General features: G+C 46.3%; 1 protein-coding gene across 2 annotated transcripts in view; it reads right to left on the bottom strand.

Annotated features, from left to right (window-relative positions):
• The window catches only part of Il16 (interleukin 16), a 96,690-nt gene that overhangs the window by 68,004 nt on the left and 11,493 nt on the right, over nucleotides 1-17,193 (bottom strand). For both annotated transcript variants that reach the window (XM_010621188.3, XM_033761121.1), the window contains exon 2: nucleotides 2,485-2,873. In XM_010621188.3, coding sequence (XP_010619490.1) covers nucleotides 2,485-2,873 — 389 coding nt within the window. The remainder of the gene's footprint in view (nucleotides 1-2,484; nucleotides 2,874-17,193) is intronic.

Consider the following 17,193-nt stretch of genomic DNA (forward strand, 5'->3'; position numbering starts at 1 on the left):
TTTTTTTTTTAAATCACAGTGTGCAGCATCTGAGGATCACAAAAAGATGGACAATGTGAAATTTATCCCTGACTCCTCGCTCCATCCCCTCTGCCCACTCCAGGCCCTCCTCACATGGCTCTCCCCTGCTGCTGGCCATCAGGTGTGGGAACAGAGCCTGACCCTCCACTGTGCCCTCGGCCTGAGCACAAGTCCCCAGCTTTAGGCTTCATCTCTGCTCCAGCAGTTCCCTCCACCAGGACTCCTCTGCCACCCAGCCCTGCTTGTAAAAGCCTGTGTCAACCAGCAGAAACCCGCCTCCCCTGTCCCTACCAGAGCCATGCTAAACACTATACTTCCTCCCCCGAGGTACCCAGCCCAAGAGTGCAGCTAGAGCAGGCTCCTCTCTTGCCCTCAGAGTCTGCAGCCTTCCCTCACAACCTCCTTTGGCCTCACCGAGAAACCAGAGCCCCCATTCCCAGTGCCTCTGCCTCAGCCCTCTCAGCCCATGCTGCACCATCTGGCTCTCACTCCAGCCCGTGCACAGGCCCTGCTCCCCTTTCTCTGCTCCTTCTGAAACAGCTCTGATCATGTCATCCTGATGTGTCCCTCCTTCTCACGGAGTCCCTGGACCTTGCCATAAAACTGCTCCGGCCCAGCCTGCTCCCCTGTCCTCTGTAGGCTGTGCTCCAGCCTTCTGGCCCCTGTGATATTGCTCCTCCTTGGTGGGCGCCGCACTCCTCCACCTCATTCATACCCTCCGTGGAAAGCTGTGTCTTTACAGAAGCTCCATGGTCACTTTTCCAAGACAGCAGTGACCTCCTCCTCATCTTCTTGCTTTCTATTTCTTCCTGGCCTCTCATTATTTGATATGATATCATTTGGTGGTCCCTAATGTCTGTGTCCTCTGAGGGCAGGGACAAGTCTGCTTGGCTCACCCTCCAGGACAACAGAGCTCCATAAACAAAAGCACCACCCCAGACCTGTGCGCCCCTGCCTTGGGCATCTGCTGCCCCCATCCTCTCTTGCACATTGACCAACACATTGTAGGGACTCAGGAAATGCAAGTCCACTCAATCATCAACCGGGATCTTGAAATGATTGTGGAATTTCATTTATCTGAGCTCTCTCTCCCCTGGGTCCCTTCCTGTTGTCATTCATAAATGTGACTCGGCTGTATATGTGTCTCATCCTTCTTGGCCATCTGAAGCTTGCTGGACTCCCCAGACCCACAAGGATGCTGACTTCTCCTTCTACTCCATCAGGTGAGTTCAGGCTGCATCGTTAGGAGTCACCCTGTAGGTGACAGAGAGGCCTGGTCTGGGTGGGGACTTTGAGGATGCTGCCCTGTTTCCCCCCAAATGAGACCTAGCTGGAAAACAATAAGCCTCAAAAACATGATATCAAAAATGCCAACCTCATCAGCCTATCCTTGCCTTCCGTGATTTACAGAGTAACCACTGAGCAAGAGAATAGTGAGGGCAGGTACGGCCAGGATGGGCTGATTGGGGCTGGTATTTCTGATCTCTAGTCTTCAAGGCTGCTTTGCATTTTCCATCTAGGTGGCATTTTCAGGGAAACCCGGTATTTGGCTCTGAAGATCAGCATGCCTCCCCTCTGTGTGCCATACAAGGTTACCTGATGCTGTTTGTGTGACCGCTACTGGCCTCCTCCTGAAGAAGGCCAGCTGCTCTAAGGTCCTTGCCCTTTCTTTCCTGAGGCTGTCTGCTGATCACAATCCTGTGACCACCCACGGGACCTGGTATAGGCTCCGGGAGACCCAGGGCCAGCCCATCCCTGAGTGCATGGTGGTAACTCTAGTCTTAGGTCCAGAGACCCCTCTTTCACAGAAGGCACAAAGCATGGGGCTCCATGGGGAACAATTGAGGGGTGAAATCCTGTAATCGGCCTGGATCCAAGAGGACCCTGAAATGGCAATGCCATTTCAGAGACAAGAATGGAAATACAGTCCAACAGGAAAGAAAACACTCAATTCTGGCAAGTCCCCAAATACTACCTCATCCCCTCTCTCCAGCTTATAGCTTCAATCATCACCCTCCACACCCAGGCCTATGTTGAGGTTGGCACAGGGCCTCTGGAGAAGGTTCCAGGTGGCACTCAGGAAGCAGAGCCCTTGCCCTGTGTCTGGAGGCCTTCAGGAAAGGTGAGAACTGACTGCCTGTTATGGGTCCATTGTGCCTCTCCAAAGGTGAGAGCTTCCTGATGTATGGATCACTGCACCTGGGATTCCCAGCAGGGATCTAGGCTCAGTGTGCCTTGGACTAACAAAGTGCTTTGCAGCATTTCTCAAACAAGAGTGGTGACTGAGCCTGATTCACTGCCATGCTCATAGTTACTGTTACAGGAGGCTCTGCCTCAACTTTTTCCTGGCTGTTGTTCAAAATTAAAATACCTTGACTTCCTGATCTTTGAATACATGGATGTAAAGATGCTAATTCACAGCCCCAGGCACCAACCATAGGCTCCCTCAAAGCTTGAGCATACCTTCATGAAGAACATTCTCCTACAGCTCTTGCCTCGGTCATTCCCAGCTGCTTGGAGCTGAGCAGCTTCCAAGGTCAGTATGGCCTCTGATGTGTCTGCCAGCTGCACAGAAGAGTGGAAACTCCCCTCCTCTCCATGGCCCAGTAGAGTCTCAAAGGGCTCGGGGTACTTCTCATCAGGGCTGGAGCCATCGTCCCCGGTCCTGGCGTTACAGAGGATCAGGGAGCGGGAGATGGACCGGAACTTGGTGGATTTTCGGCTCTTTGCAGAACGGCTGTGTGGCTCCATCCTCAAAGAGGAAGTAAAGCTGCTCTTCTTCCTTTCCTGGTCTCTAGCCCTAAGCGGACGGGAGGCAGCTGAACTGGGCTTAGCCACCACTTCATGAGTCCCTGGAGGAGAGAGGAAATGGGAAGAAACAACGTGACTTGCTGCTGGCAAGGGGGGCAGGACACAGTCGGGGAACTGGGCCTGGGTGCCGGTGCCCAGGAAGCAGGACAGACGGGCAGATCGTCCTCCAGGGTCACGAGCCTTCCAGTTTGCTGTTACACAAGGTGGTCAACACCACTGCACTTCAGGTTCATGGAAATCAAACCCAACATGTCTCTTGTCTAAGGCTTCATGCTTCAGAGAGGGAAACTGAGGCATGGGGGGTTATAAACTTAAGGCACTGGCAGAAGATCCTGTGATTAGCATCTCAGGAGGGAGTACAGGGGTCATGACATCGAGCACTTTGTGGTTTCAACTTGGAATCCAACCTTTAAGCAAAGTCGTGGGGATCTTGGGCCAGAGAGCAGATGGGAAGGACAGGGAAGACTTAGCTCCACCTGCATGGTCCCCTCTTACTCCTCCCTATGCCCCTCCTTGAGCTTTATGGGGACTCCAGAATCTGAGGACAGTGTTATCTCAAGTCCCCTCTTCACAGACAAGAGCCCAGGACCTGAAAGGCTGGGGTCCCGCCTGAGACCTCTTCTCTTGAGGAAAGCGTAGCACCTGCCCAGCACCTGCCAAAGCTCAGCCAAAGTACTGCACTCGCCTTCCCCTGTGGGGCACACGCTGCCATCACGGCTGCTGCAGGACCCTCACCCCATCCTCGATCCCGGAACCAAACTCTCTAGGTTGAGGGACCACAGGCTGCTGCCCACTCAGGCCCACAGCCTCACCTCCATCCCCATGGTCAGTCTCCCCCACCATGAAAAATCACACAGCTAGGCTTCATTGAAGGCTCTGGGCAGTCAAAGATCACTGCCACTCTCATCGTTAACCCCAGCCTGTCCCTCCGTGCTGAATCTCCATCATGGTTATTCCGCCTTCCAACCTGGCTGTGTCTCCAGGCCCCATCACTGCCACCCTTCCCTCCCTCCATAGCCTCTGCCCTCACCATCCCTCAAGCCCCAGCCAGAGCACTTCCTCCCCTCCAGGGCCCCAGCTCTATGGGTCACTTCTGCCTCTGCTGGTCGGGACAGTGAGCCCACCTCCAGAGGGCGCAGTGTGCATGCGGCGGGGTCTGGAAGCAGGTGCCACTGCTTGGACCCAGCCGGGTGCACAGAGCCTCGCCCGCCGTTGGGGCAGTTTCTTCTTCACTCAAGCCTTGGTTTTCAGGGGTTCCTTTCACATCCACGCTGCCGGCACCCCCTCTGCCAGCACTCCCATCACTGTGCACATTCAAATCCCACAGCTGGTCACACCCAAGCCCAGAATCCTTGCAGATGTTCATGTACCCCAAATTCCTTCATCTTCATCAGCTCATTAGGACACCCCACAGCAGCCCAGAACTTGAGGGGAAGCAAGTGTGTGTGTGTGTGTGTGTGTGTGTGTGTGTGTGTGTGTGTGTCATCAGCTAGCATCTATTTGCCATTTGAAAACCTGAAAGACAGTCAATTTTGTTGGAAAACCCTTTTCTGATACTAAATGGTGGGGAGGCTCACTACATAGAGAGGGCTGCCTGATGGGGCCGCACAGGGGTGAGGAGAAAGAAGACGAGAACGCAAAGGAGGAAGACAGTGTCACAGGGGACAATCTGGATGTTATAAATGAGCACCTAGACGCCACAGTGCCTGAAGACACACTATTAGGTTATGTAAACCGATAGATCTCTTTTTTGGCTTTAAATGACAATAGAATAATTGTTCTTCTCTCTGATGCAGTTAGCATAAGACATGGAAAACAATAACATCCAAGGCCAAGAGAGTTTTTGGGTGTTTTTTATCCCACTCCAAGCTTAAGTGAGGACCGACTTTGATCCTCAGTCAAAGCTTGAATTTTCCTAGTCCTACTCCTCTCGGGGACCAGGATCTCATGTTCTTGTTCCACTGAGCACTGGTTCAATCCCTGTGGATTCCCATAATGCAAACCCAACTCCCCTTCTCCAGCTTCTCCCCCAGTGGGGCAGGGCACTCATGGGCATTTTCCAGGACAAGACTGAGCGGAACCATTGGGGATGAGCTACAGGGAGGACTTGGGCACACAGGGGGACAGCTCTCCCAGAGAAGCAGCCCATCCCAGGGCTGCTTGTGGTTGAGTCTGGTGAGTGCCATCAGGTGTTTAGAATCAGCTTTTCCAGAGAAGCCACCCTTCTGTGGTCACAGGGCAGAAGGGACAGCACACCAGGCAGGGGTGAACTTCTGGCTCTGAGTGAAGAAGGTTTTCAGAGCAAGACTTGTCACCAGAGGGCGGAGAGGAAGAACCACCCAAGCAGGGCTGCAGTGGAGAAGCCAGGCGGGGCCCCAGAGCAGCTGCCAACCCCCAGGCCTGGCACAGAGCGGGAAAGACGGGGAGAGTAATTGAAAACACGGGGCCATGTCACATGGCTCTGCTTAGCTTTGGTAATCATGCCCGGGACACTGCCCACTGCCTGGCTCCCGCTGCAAAGCTGGATTCACATGCTTTCCCTGCTCGGCCCCAAGGTCTGCCAACACTTGCCAAACCCTCACCAGATTCTCTCTGCCCCTGACTGATCCCCAAAGGACAGCCTGGGCCTCTGCATGGCCTCCTGGGGACACAGCAGGCTCTTGGTGGGCAGGCTTGGGACATCACGTTCATCCCTGACAGAAGCATCAGAGGACCCACTCTGTCCAGAAAATGCCAGGACAACAGCTTTTCCCAGTGCCATGGTGGAGTTCACCCCACTATGTCTTGTTGCCCACATGACACTGGAGTTGGAAGGCGTCTCCTCTTCCAGTCACACACAAGGTTGCTGAGCCCTCAAGAGGAAGAAGGGCTGGGCTGCAGCCCCAACGCATCCAGAGCTGAGGAAGGCAAACCTTAAGAGGACTGGGCAGCTGCTTCCCATTGAAGGGGTTTGCAAGCTTCCCCACCATGCTGAGAGATCAGCAAGCTTTCCCTTCCTCTCTGCCTCTTCCCTCCCTCCCTCCTCTCTCCACTTGCTCTTTCCTCATTCAAGCAGTATCCACTGAGCAGCTGCCAGTGCCTCCTGTGCTCACACTTGTGCTTCCATGGGGACGAGACATCTTTCCTGCTCCACATTCCTCCTGGAGGGTCACTGCCCTCATGGGGACAGGGGAGCCAGTCAGCATCCAAGCTCAGAGGTGAGTGAGTTTACTGTGGGGTCACTGCGGCAGAGGGGTACTTTGGGTTTGAACTGAAGACTGATTGGCTGATAGGAAAGAGGAGGGCAGTGTGCAGCTCTCCTCCTCCTGGAAACGTCTTCAGGAGAGTTCTGTGGGGCAGGCAGTGAGATGGGGCAGTGTCTGTCCCGTCCCTGCATTGCATTCAGGCTTGGAGACCTTGTGGCACCTGTGGGCCTCAGTCTCCCTTCTGGCCAAGGGAGCAGGTGGTTTCATACATGAGGTGTTTCCTCCTCTGCCCTGTTCCTTCGGGGAGGAAGCAACTCCAACTTACTACCTTTGTGTCCCCAGAGCTTGGCAGGGGCTTGGCATAGCTAGGGACATTTGCATGGGGAAATGGAAGCAGAAGACATGGCAGGGCCCCCCACTACCACCACCAACAGACTCCTCTGCACGACATAACAGGAAAAACACACTGTCCTGCCTGGGACCACAGAAGGAAGGACACCGGGGCACAGATCAAGGGACAAGTAGCCATGGGGGGGTTGGCCAGAAGCAGAAGGTGGGTCAGCACTGCCCACCCGGAAGACAGGCTCTGCGACACACAAAGCGGGCCCCTCGGCTGCTTCACAACAACACTCAGAGGAGATTCAGTCCCTAGATGTGGGGTGGATTCACTCAGCACCACACAGGCTCCCCCAGCTCACTCGGCCTCCGCAAGGGCGGAGGTAACTGGTGCTCTGAGAGGGATCCAGATAAACTCCGGAAAGGCACTTGCATCTGCTGCTGCACAAGACGGTGCCAGGCGGCGAGGGCAAGCTCCTCCCGAGTTCGGTGCTCAAAGACCCAGCAAATGTCACCTCCGAGGGAGCGGGTAAGGCTGCACCAGGGACACCCACACAGCGCCTCTGATCTGGAGAAACAATAGCAGGAGAGCGGATGCGCTGCCCAAGACTCAAACGCCAAAGGCGACCTCAATCTCCTTGCCGGATCTTGTTATCTGTGCAACCTTAAGCGGGGCATCTCACGCCTTTGTGGCCTCCTCGTTTCCCCGAAAATAAGACCTAACTGGAAAATAAGCACTGATGTGATTTGTCAGGATGCTTGTAGTGTAAACCCTACCCCCAAAATAAGCCGCGGTTAAGATCGTCCGCCAGACAGACGCAACGTAAGACGATGTACTGAATTACAGCGTAATATTAATATGAAATGAAATCTAAATAATATAATTGACACTAATACTTAAAACAAATGAAAATATAACTTAAGGGGTGGAGGGGTTGAAGGGAGGGCAAGGGAATGGGGGAAAAAATAACCAAGATATATTATGTAAAGGTACAGATTCCCAATAATTATTTACCTAAAATGTACAAATAAAATTACTGAATTTAAAAAAGAGCTCAAAAGGAAGAAGGAATACAAGTAATTGTTGTACATGAAGGTATCCTCTGAATATAAGCCCTCTTATATCTACTGGAGTAAAAATTAATATAAGATTCAGCCTTAGTTGGGGGAAATATGACAGGCACCCACAAAATACAGATAATGGTAACAATCACTGTAAGCACTAAAGAAAATCATTCTAAGAGGTGCTTCTTTTGGTTACCTGGCATACAGTCTGATTCAAACAGAAATAAAAAATTTTACCAAAAAATGTAGCATACACCAAAAATTTGACTCATAATTGCCCAATTTCTTTGGATGTCTAAGTGAATGAGAAAGAGGAGGAAATTAGAAAAACAGTGAGAGTATAAATTACCCACACATATATCAACAGGACATTTTGTTAAATATATGACAGTCTACACATTCAATAGAACACCATACAGCCAATAAGAAAAATAAATGCATCTATACAGACATGGAATCTTGAGCACAATATATTATAAAATTAATACACACTGTACAGTAGCTTTATATATACTATATGCCCACACTCTCAACCACAAATTATTTGCTCATGAATAAATACAAAACTATTAAGTTCTAGAAGAAAAAAGAAAGTTCTAGAAAATGGTGCTTATGTTTCCCACTTAACTTTCTATACTTGATTTTTTTTACAGCACCCATGTATCACATTTATGATGAGAAAAATAAAAATTTTCTATTCAGGCAAAATAAAAAAATGTATGACCAATTTTTACCAGCTTGTAGTTCTGAAATAATTTCCTCAAAGCCTAAAATGTCTGTCTGAAATATTAACTGGGATTGCCTCAGATTTATAGATAAATTAGCAGGGAAAATCTTCCAAGCTAGGAACTTTTTTTTAAACTTGTTTTGTTTTTATATGTATTCAAATTTTATTTTCAGACCTTCAACTAAATTTTATATTCTTCTTTATATAAAATATAGGCTCTAAATATCTCTGATTACATTTATTCCTGAACATTTTTGTGTTATATTTTGAATCATTAGTAAAATATATTTTCTAGTTGTTTACATAAAAGTCATAACTTTTGCACATTTATTTTATAACTGGAAAACTCATAGATCTTCTCTTTTTAAAATTTCAATTAACTTTTTTTTTTCAGTACCAGAGATCGAACTCAGGACCTTGTGCTTGCAAGGCAGGTGCAGTACCACTGAGCTAAATCCCCAGCCCCTTTAGAGTTCTTCTATAGCTCTCTTATTAGCTCTAATTGTTATTCAGTAGTGTGAGTTTCCAAAGACATGATATCTGAAAGTTAACAAACTTCATTTAGAAACATTTCTGCCATTTATTTTATGTTTTAATTTTGATGACGAGAGTTTCCAGAATATTTGTAAGTTATGAGACAATGCAAGGTTTGCATATCTTTTTCCAGACATTTCATAGAAATTCCTATAACAGGGAGAACCATGCCTGCTCCCGACCCAGCAGCCATCGCTCAAGCGCCAGGAGGTAGCCGCACGGGCGCCCCTGAACCCCCATAAGCTAAGCCTCCCCCCCCTGCACTCTCAGACCTCCTGACTGTGCAAGTCTTTGGACCCACTCTGCAAAGACAGAGGTGGTCCTCAAGGGAATTTTTCTGAGTTCCCAACTTTAAACATCTTTAAAGAAAGGGCAGGGGAAACCTGTAATAGAACGTTGCAGAGGTCAACCATTCAGAAGGATGGGGAACTTAATCTGGGCTTTGCAGCCCGAGGTCAGTCAGCATCATGGGGTTCAGCAATCAGCTAACTGAGATCAGGGGTCTTGCATCCTCGCTCTGTCTGAGCCATTAAATGGTTAATATACTATATTGAAAAGTTTGTTCACTGCAGACATGTTCTGGACTGCTTCTTGATCTCAATTTAATTCAAATGATTTAAGGGTGATAGACTAGTGACCACCACAGGTGGTCAGAAGAGACACAGGCTAGGGTGCAACTATATCAGGAAGATTTGGGTGATAATCCAGAGAGTAAACCAAGGACAGTCTGACAACAAAAATTAAAATGAGAAAACTTAAGCAAGACACAAGAGACTTCCAGTTCACCAATGGCAAACAGTAGGGCAAATGAGGATGAAAAGGCTGATAGTGAACCACCAGGACATCCTGAACTCAAAGCACAGGAAGTAACAAAACAGATCAATCAGGCTCTAGAAAAATTCAAAACAGAAATAATTTCCCAGATAACCACAGAGAGAGTAAGCCAAATGGAAGTCGTGATTTGAGACTCTAGAGCAGAAACTGACAGAAAAATAGATGAGCTCAGGACCATGATAGAAGCCATGAAGGCCCAGCATAAGAAAGAAATGGAAAAAATAAATGCCCAACATAGGAAAGAAATGGAATCCATAAAACAGATTCAAACAGATAACCAGGAGATTAAACACTCTATTGAAAGTGTACGCAACAGAATAAAAGAATGTGAAGATAGGCTCTCAGATATAGAAGATAAGATTGCAGTCAGTGACCAGGAAAAGAGAGGTCTCTTAAAAACAGTAAGAGATCATGAGAAATCGATCCAACAACTCCTAGATGATGCGAAGAAGAATAACATAAGACTGATAGGAATACATGAAGTAGCAGGAGAAAATACAAATGACTTAAAAAAGCTGTTCGCAGAATTAATGACAGAAAACTTCCCAAACAGAGGGGAAGAATTTGACATTCAGATAACTGAGGCATATAGGACCCCAACTAGCTACAATCAAAAAAAATCTACACCTAGACATATAATAATCAAGATCCCAGAAACCCAACAGAAGAACAAAATACTACAAGCACTAAGAGAAAAGAAACAAATCACATACAAAGGAAAGCCCATCAGAATCACAGCAGACTTTTCAACACAAATCCTTGGGGCAAGGAGAGCCTGGAATGAGATATTTCAAGTACTAAAAGAGAACAACCTCCAACCTAGACTGATGTATCCAGCAAAACTCTCTTTCAAAATGGAGGGGGAAATAAGACACTTCCACGACAAAGAACACCTGAGAAACTACATGAATACCAAACCAGCACTACAAGCAATTCTAAACAAGATCCTAGAAAAAGACAATGAAGGCAACAACACCATGAGGCCCAACAGAGCAAATCAAATAGGCAAGGCAAGAAATTAAAAGGAGAAGGTGAAAAAGTAAAGAGAGTCAACAAAAGGCCAATAACATGTCAATAATAAGTCAGTACATATCATTTATAACCAGCAATGTCAATGGCCTCAACTCACCAATCAAGAGAAATAGACTGGCAAAATGGAATAAGAAGCAAAATCCAATAATATGTTGTATACAAGAAACACACCTAGTGCAAAAAGAAGCCCATAGACTGAAAGTGAAAAGATAGAAAACAATTCTTCATGTGACAGGAGCCCCCCCAAAAAACAGGGGTAGCAATCTTATTTGCAGACAAAGTCAATTTCAAACCAAAACTGAACCTAGTATTATTGATGTAGGACGGTACTATATCATACCTCTATGAATGTAAAATATCTAGTACCTGCTTTATGATACATAGTAGGGACCGTGCTTTATCAGAGCTACATTTAATGATATTACTCTAGAATGTTCTCTTTCCAGATGATGATTAAGAGGCTAATAGAAAAAATGGTGCCAGGTACCACAGCAGCAACAGAACTTTGCTGTTGTCTGGATATTATTCTTTTCTTTGTTTTTTTTTTTAATGGAATGTGCTGAATGTCTATAATTTTGTTCAGATGACTGCAGAACCTGGAAAAGCTGTTGCGGCTATCAATGCATAACATGCTATTATTAGTCTTTATATACACACACATACACACACACACACACACACACACACACACATATATAAATTGAATTTTGCGAAACTTTAACGGTGCTCCCAACTTTGGAAAAAGTCATCCCAATTTACTGTGTTGACTTGGCATTGTACAGAAATGGACAACCATATTGGTCTAGAAATGTTAATTTATTTTATTTTATTTTTTTCCATGTGTACAGGGGTAACACATCGTACTAAATATGTAAGGTCATATCTACGAGGGTTTGATTACAGAAACTAATAAAGTATTCTCTAAATAATGAAAAAAGAATAAGATAAGACTATAAGAGCGAGAAGCAATTTAAATATGTTCAGGGACCATTTTCATCTCCAGAATTAAGGATTATTTTGATGTTACATCATTGCCTTTTCTCTTTTACTTTCCTTTTTAGTTTTATTTTAGGATTCCCTATTTTTAGTGTTCATACAGAGATTTCTTTAACTGAAATACCGAATAGTTTCTTTGGTGTGAAAAACTATAATAGTACACAGGATCCTAATGAGACAATTAATAATGTGAAATAGGAAGTAAAGGGCTAAAGGTGTAAGGAAAGTGGGAAGGGTGGGGGAAAGGTAATAAGGGAGAGGAAAAAAATATGAGAAACTGAAAAAATGGAAATAAAGTGTTTGTAAATGGAGAGGGGAAGAGGGGGTGAAGGGAGGGTAGGGATAAGGGAAAAATGAGAATCAAGACCTATTATGTAAAGGTACAGAATCCCAATGATGAATGTAACTGTATTTGTATACCTAGATTGTACCAATATCCTCAATAAAAAAGGAAAAAAAAAGAAAAAAAGAAATTCCTATAACATTTTCTGTTAAATAGGATATTGACTAGAACATTAGGATAAAATGATTTTTATCATATTAAGAAAATATGTTACTAAGTTTAATTTGAGGGGCGCTCTTTCACCAGGAATGGTGGGTGTTTATTAAAAGCCTTTCAGCTTGTTGGCACTCTCAGGTATCTTTGCTCTTTGGATGTGTTGTTCAAGCCCTGTGGTTTGTTCTTGCTCTGAGCCCATCACCCACAGTGTCACCTGTTCCCAGAGAGCCATACGTAGCCTGCCAGGACTTCGCTTAGAATCACTGCTTCATACCCACAAACGTAAGAGCTCTGCCTACTCACCTGGCAGTGTCCTCAGTGTTGCTGGTACTGTAAAGGAACAGGGAAGCCAGATCTCTCCTCCTACTTTCTGAAATAATTTCATAATTAAAATACATCTAGCCAAAAACAAGTTAAAATAATCCTTGTATAAATTATCCTTCAGACCTGGCAACACTTTTAGGTGGTTCTTTGACATTTTATTTCCATGATGTCCTTTATTGCTGGTCAGTTCAATTTTTCACTAGAATATTTTCCTTTATCAATTTAGACCACTTACCTTGTCATTAAACTGGTCTTTTGTCTGGATTTTTAAATTCACCAGTGTCGAGACATACAATTGTAAATCTTGTCTATGAAACTCTATTGCATGCTCCTCAACACTCAGCCCCAGAGTGGTTACTTCCTCTTGCTTGCCCCCGTGTTTGAGTTGCTGTGGCTTCATGGAAGAACACATTTTAATGGCACTTTCAAAGGGCTCATCTACTCCTCTTTTTGTTTGCTTTCCGATTGATTCATTTCTGCTTATTTACTTTTCCTTCCTATTTTTAACATTTACTCTGTTTTTGTATCCTTTATATTTTGCTACTTGTGTCTCTCAAATCCATTCTTTCTACTATAGAAATTCAAGTGTATTATGAATGGGTAGATATCCTTTGATTTAGAGCCCAAGAAAACCTTGGATCCCATCTCAATCCAATTATTCACTCTGACTGACCTTGGCAGTCTACTTAAGCTTTTTGTGACTCAATTTTGGTACCTGTAAAATGGGGATGATTATAGGAGCCATCTCACAGTAAAGGTACATGATCCCAACAATGAATGTAACTGTACTGTATCCCTAAATGTACCAATAAACTCAATAACTTTTCTATAATAATGTAAAATATAGGATTCAGTTTCTTAGCACAGTTTGTTGGGTAGTTTTATTGCCACCATGGTCATTATCTTCATTTTTATTTAAACCTAGAAATTACTCCTCTGAATATCCTTGATTAGCCACTTTTCCCATGGCTGGGGCAAAATACCTGACACTCACAACTTAAAGTGGGAACAGTTTAGTTTGGCTTAAGGATTCAAAGTACTCAGCATCCAAGGCAGAAACATCATGGCAAAAGGGCATGGCAAAGGAAATCTATTTAATTCCCAGCAGCCAGGAGAGAGAAAGAGCAAAGAAGAGGGTGTGGAGAAACAATATTCCCTCCAAGGCATGCCACACTTCCAATGACCTACTTATTCCCATTAAGCCCCACCTCCTAATAACTCATTGGCTATGAGCCTTCCAATGGACTAATCCATTGATGAGGTCAGTGCCCCAAAGATCCAGCTGCCTCTCTAGGACCCACCTCTGAACACCCTCAGAACTCTTAATGCTTTAGTCTATAGGGAACATTTCATATTTGAACCATAAAAAGCCCTGGCCACAACCCATGAATTTTAAAAGATGATGTTATTTTAGAAATAGTCTGTAACTGCGATTTTGATTTCTAGTTTAAACCCAGTTCTTTCAAAGATTGATATTGTTATTGTTAATTCCATGTGGTTAGATTTCCAAGTTTTAGTCTTGTGCTTGAAATTTTTATTAAAAAATTCCCACTGAGTTACATCATGGCCACAGGCTGTGTGTTGGACATTTTTATTTGTTTGCATCTTTTGAGGTTTACCTTCTAAGCTAGTGTATGATGTTACTGTGTTAAGCACTCTGGGAGCCATTGTATATGCAGTCTGACATTGAGCAAATATCTCCATGTGGCATATGATCAAAATATATATCAGCACACACACATACACACACACACACTCATGCTAACACATATATTTTATCATCTCCAATTAGCATTTAGCTCAGTGCAAGGGAAACATATTGCCCAGACAGTGCTTTGGTAAAGAGGACTGGTCCCCTTCTACACCTGCCACAGCGCTGTGTCCTTCAGCTCTACCCATCCTTGTCAAGACGACGGTAAGTGAGAAGGAACAGACAGGATGAGGCAGGACCCACTGCCCAACTTCTCCAACCCTGACTCTGCTCCAGACCCTGCTAATCCATTTAGTAAGGACAGAAAGGGAGAGGGGGGAGCTGACTCAGTCTGGGACCCCTGTCTCGGTGACAGAGAGAGGGTCAGAAACACTTGGATTTAAAGTGCTCCCATCACCTGTGCTTCACTGTCACCAACCCTACTCGAAGTCCTAAGGTACTGTTCTTTAAGCTTTTAAAAGCTTCACTTACAGGACTGGGAATGTAGCTCAGTGGTGCCAGGCCTGCGTGGCAAGAACTAGATCCTGAGTTCAATTCTCAGTACCTAAATAAATAAAAGCTTCACTTACAGTAAGAATTTATACTTTACATCAGATTACATACCACATAAATCTGCTTATAAACATATAAGTAAATACAGGGAGCTGAGACAAATGTTTCACGGAACAATCGCTGTACTGTGGTATAATAAAGTAAAAATATTTTAAAAATCACATAAAATATGATTTTGCCAAAAACCTAATGCATTCTGATCTACTCTACTCTATTTTTAATTTAAAAAGAAAATATGGGTCTCAGCCCGCTAAATTGATTTTCAGCCCACTTGTGTCAGTCTGAACACCGCCAGTGTAAAGTCAACTGATTTCTTACCGTGGTCTCGTGTGAACGTTCATCCTGGCTCCTCATCTAGCTCCCTTCCCTGAATCCTTTCAAGCGGATTTTGCACATTTCTCATCCTCATCCAAGGCACTTGTGCCTTTCCATTTAGGGGCTGGGATGGGCTCTGGAGTTGTCTGTTGGAATTTCTCACACATAGACGCAAGACTGAGAACTGCCACTTCACTTTGCAGCAGACAGATGCTGGGGGCAGCAGGGCCTGTCCCATCTCCGGTTCCCAGCAGGAGAACAGGCTGGTGGTGGCCGCCTAGCTGCTGTACCAGTCCATAACCACAGGGCACACTGAGGCTGTGAGAGTCAAGGCCCACACAGACCCCCAATCCAGGTGGGCCCCAGCAACTGCGTCATGGTGCAGGCGCCAGCAGCCCTGTGAGCTGATTCCTCTCCCCAGCATATCCGAGCGTGACAAGCACAGGTGCTGCCCCTGGGCAGCCTGCTGGTGCCAACCTGCGCTCAGCGCTCCCATCTGCTCAGAGTGCTTTTGTGCTGAGACCCCTCCAGGTTTCTGGCAGACCCTGGGCAGCCTTGTCTAGTTACAAGGCTTATAGTTCAACAGAAACCCAGAAAGAGGACTCAAAGTCAATCTTGATTTCAAGCTGCCTTCTGACCACACTTGAAGCCTCAGAGGTGCTTGTGAGCTTTGGCTCCATGGACACCTTCCCATGTAGAGGAGGAGGGGGCCATTTATGCTGAGCTGTGCTTTAATATCAGAAAACATCTCAGATGTAAAAATGCATCGCAGCCCAAACGGACAATGCAAATGCGAGGTGGTTTTGTTCTTGTTAAATTGCTCTTTGCATTGTTCATTCATTTATGCAAAATCATATTCTGAGGTTCTCTGTGTGAGACACTCATGATGCAGAGGATGAAGCCATAGTCCCTTACAACGCCTGGGGTGACAGCCATGTGTGTGGGTAATGTTCCTGGAGGGACCTCACCAAGGACCTGAGGCTCGAAAGACACTCCTGGGTCCAGATAGAGGCAGATGCATAGGTGGCCACGGAGCTGGGGGTGAGGCAGGGAGCAGAGGATCCCAGCAGCCGGCTCAGGCTGGTGAACAACCGTGGAGAAGGGAAGAAGCCCTTCAGGATCAAATCCAGCTCACTGTGTACCAGGCCCCTCTCTTCCCTTCCCCTCCTCCTTCCCTTCTGCCCCCCTCCCCTCCTCGCTCCTCAGCCTGTGCACCAAACTGGGATCCCATCAACGGGGAAGACATAGCAAGAGGGCAGGTCTCAAGCTTGTGCTCTGCCTCTGCCAAAACAACTCAGCCTCTCTCTCTCTCTCTCTCTCTCTCTCTCTCTCTCTCTGCAAGATGGTAATTCCAAAATGGTTTGTGGATAAAATAAAAGAATAAGAAAATAACTGCAATAGGTAATTATAGTTGGGCAGAGACTGAAACCCTGTGCATACATCACCATGTGGTGTTTAGATGATAAACACTTGTCGAGGTGGATCACACAGCAAAGCTCAGGATACAGAGCCAGACAGGCTGGGGTCCAGGTCCTGGGTGGCACCCCTTTTAGCTGAGTGGCCCTACTGCTCAGTTTGGGGTCGCACTGTGTAAAGGAGATAGTGTAGCCTGAGATCTAGCACCAAGCCCACGGCAGAAGTGTGCAGGAAAGAAGCGGGTGGTCAGCATTAGGACTGAGCCTCATGCAGGTGGAATAAGTGACCAGCAGGTCCAGGACAGCTGGCAGGTATGCGGGGAAGTGTCCCCTGCTGGGCTGCTAAGTATGGACCTGCACTGAGCTGCAGGCAAAAAGGGACAGAAAGGAGGAATAGGGCACCAGTCTCCCCTCCCAGGGGAAAGATGGGGAAAGAAAGGAGAGGACAGGTGCTGTGGGACTTGATCTGGGCTCCAGGACAGAGCTGTCACTTTGGGTGGCTCAGCCTGACAAGGGCAAGAGGAACTATGTGTCCCTGCAACCTCAAAGAGCCTCCTCTTTGCCATGCTCACTTGTCATCCCGACAGCCTCACATTACAGAAACTGGCCTACACCGGAAGGAGCCAGCCCTGGGGCAGAATCAACACTGACTGAGTCTCAGCATCCTGATCAAAAGCAAAGGGAGCTGGGTGTAGTGGCTGACGCCTGTAATCCCAGCACTTGGGAGGCTGAGGCAGGAGGATTGCTGTGAGTTCGAGACCAGCCTGGGCTACATAGTGAGGTCCAGGTCAGTCTCAACTACATAGTGAGACCCTGTCTCAAAAAACCAAAAAAAA

This window comes from Fukomys damarensis, unplaced genomic scaffold (genome assembly GCF_012274545.1).
Source record: "Fukomys damarensis isolate Sample0158 unplaced genomic scaffold, DMR_v1.0_HiC HiC_scaffold_7, whole genome shotgun sequence".
In the NCBI taxonomy this organism is placed as follows: domain Eukaryota; kingdom Metazoa; phylum Chordata; class Mammalia; order Rodentia; family Bathyergidae; genus Fukomys; species Fukomys damarensis.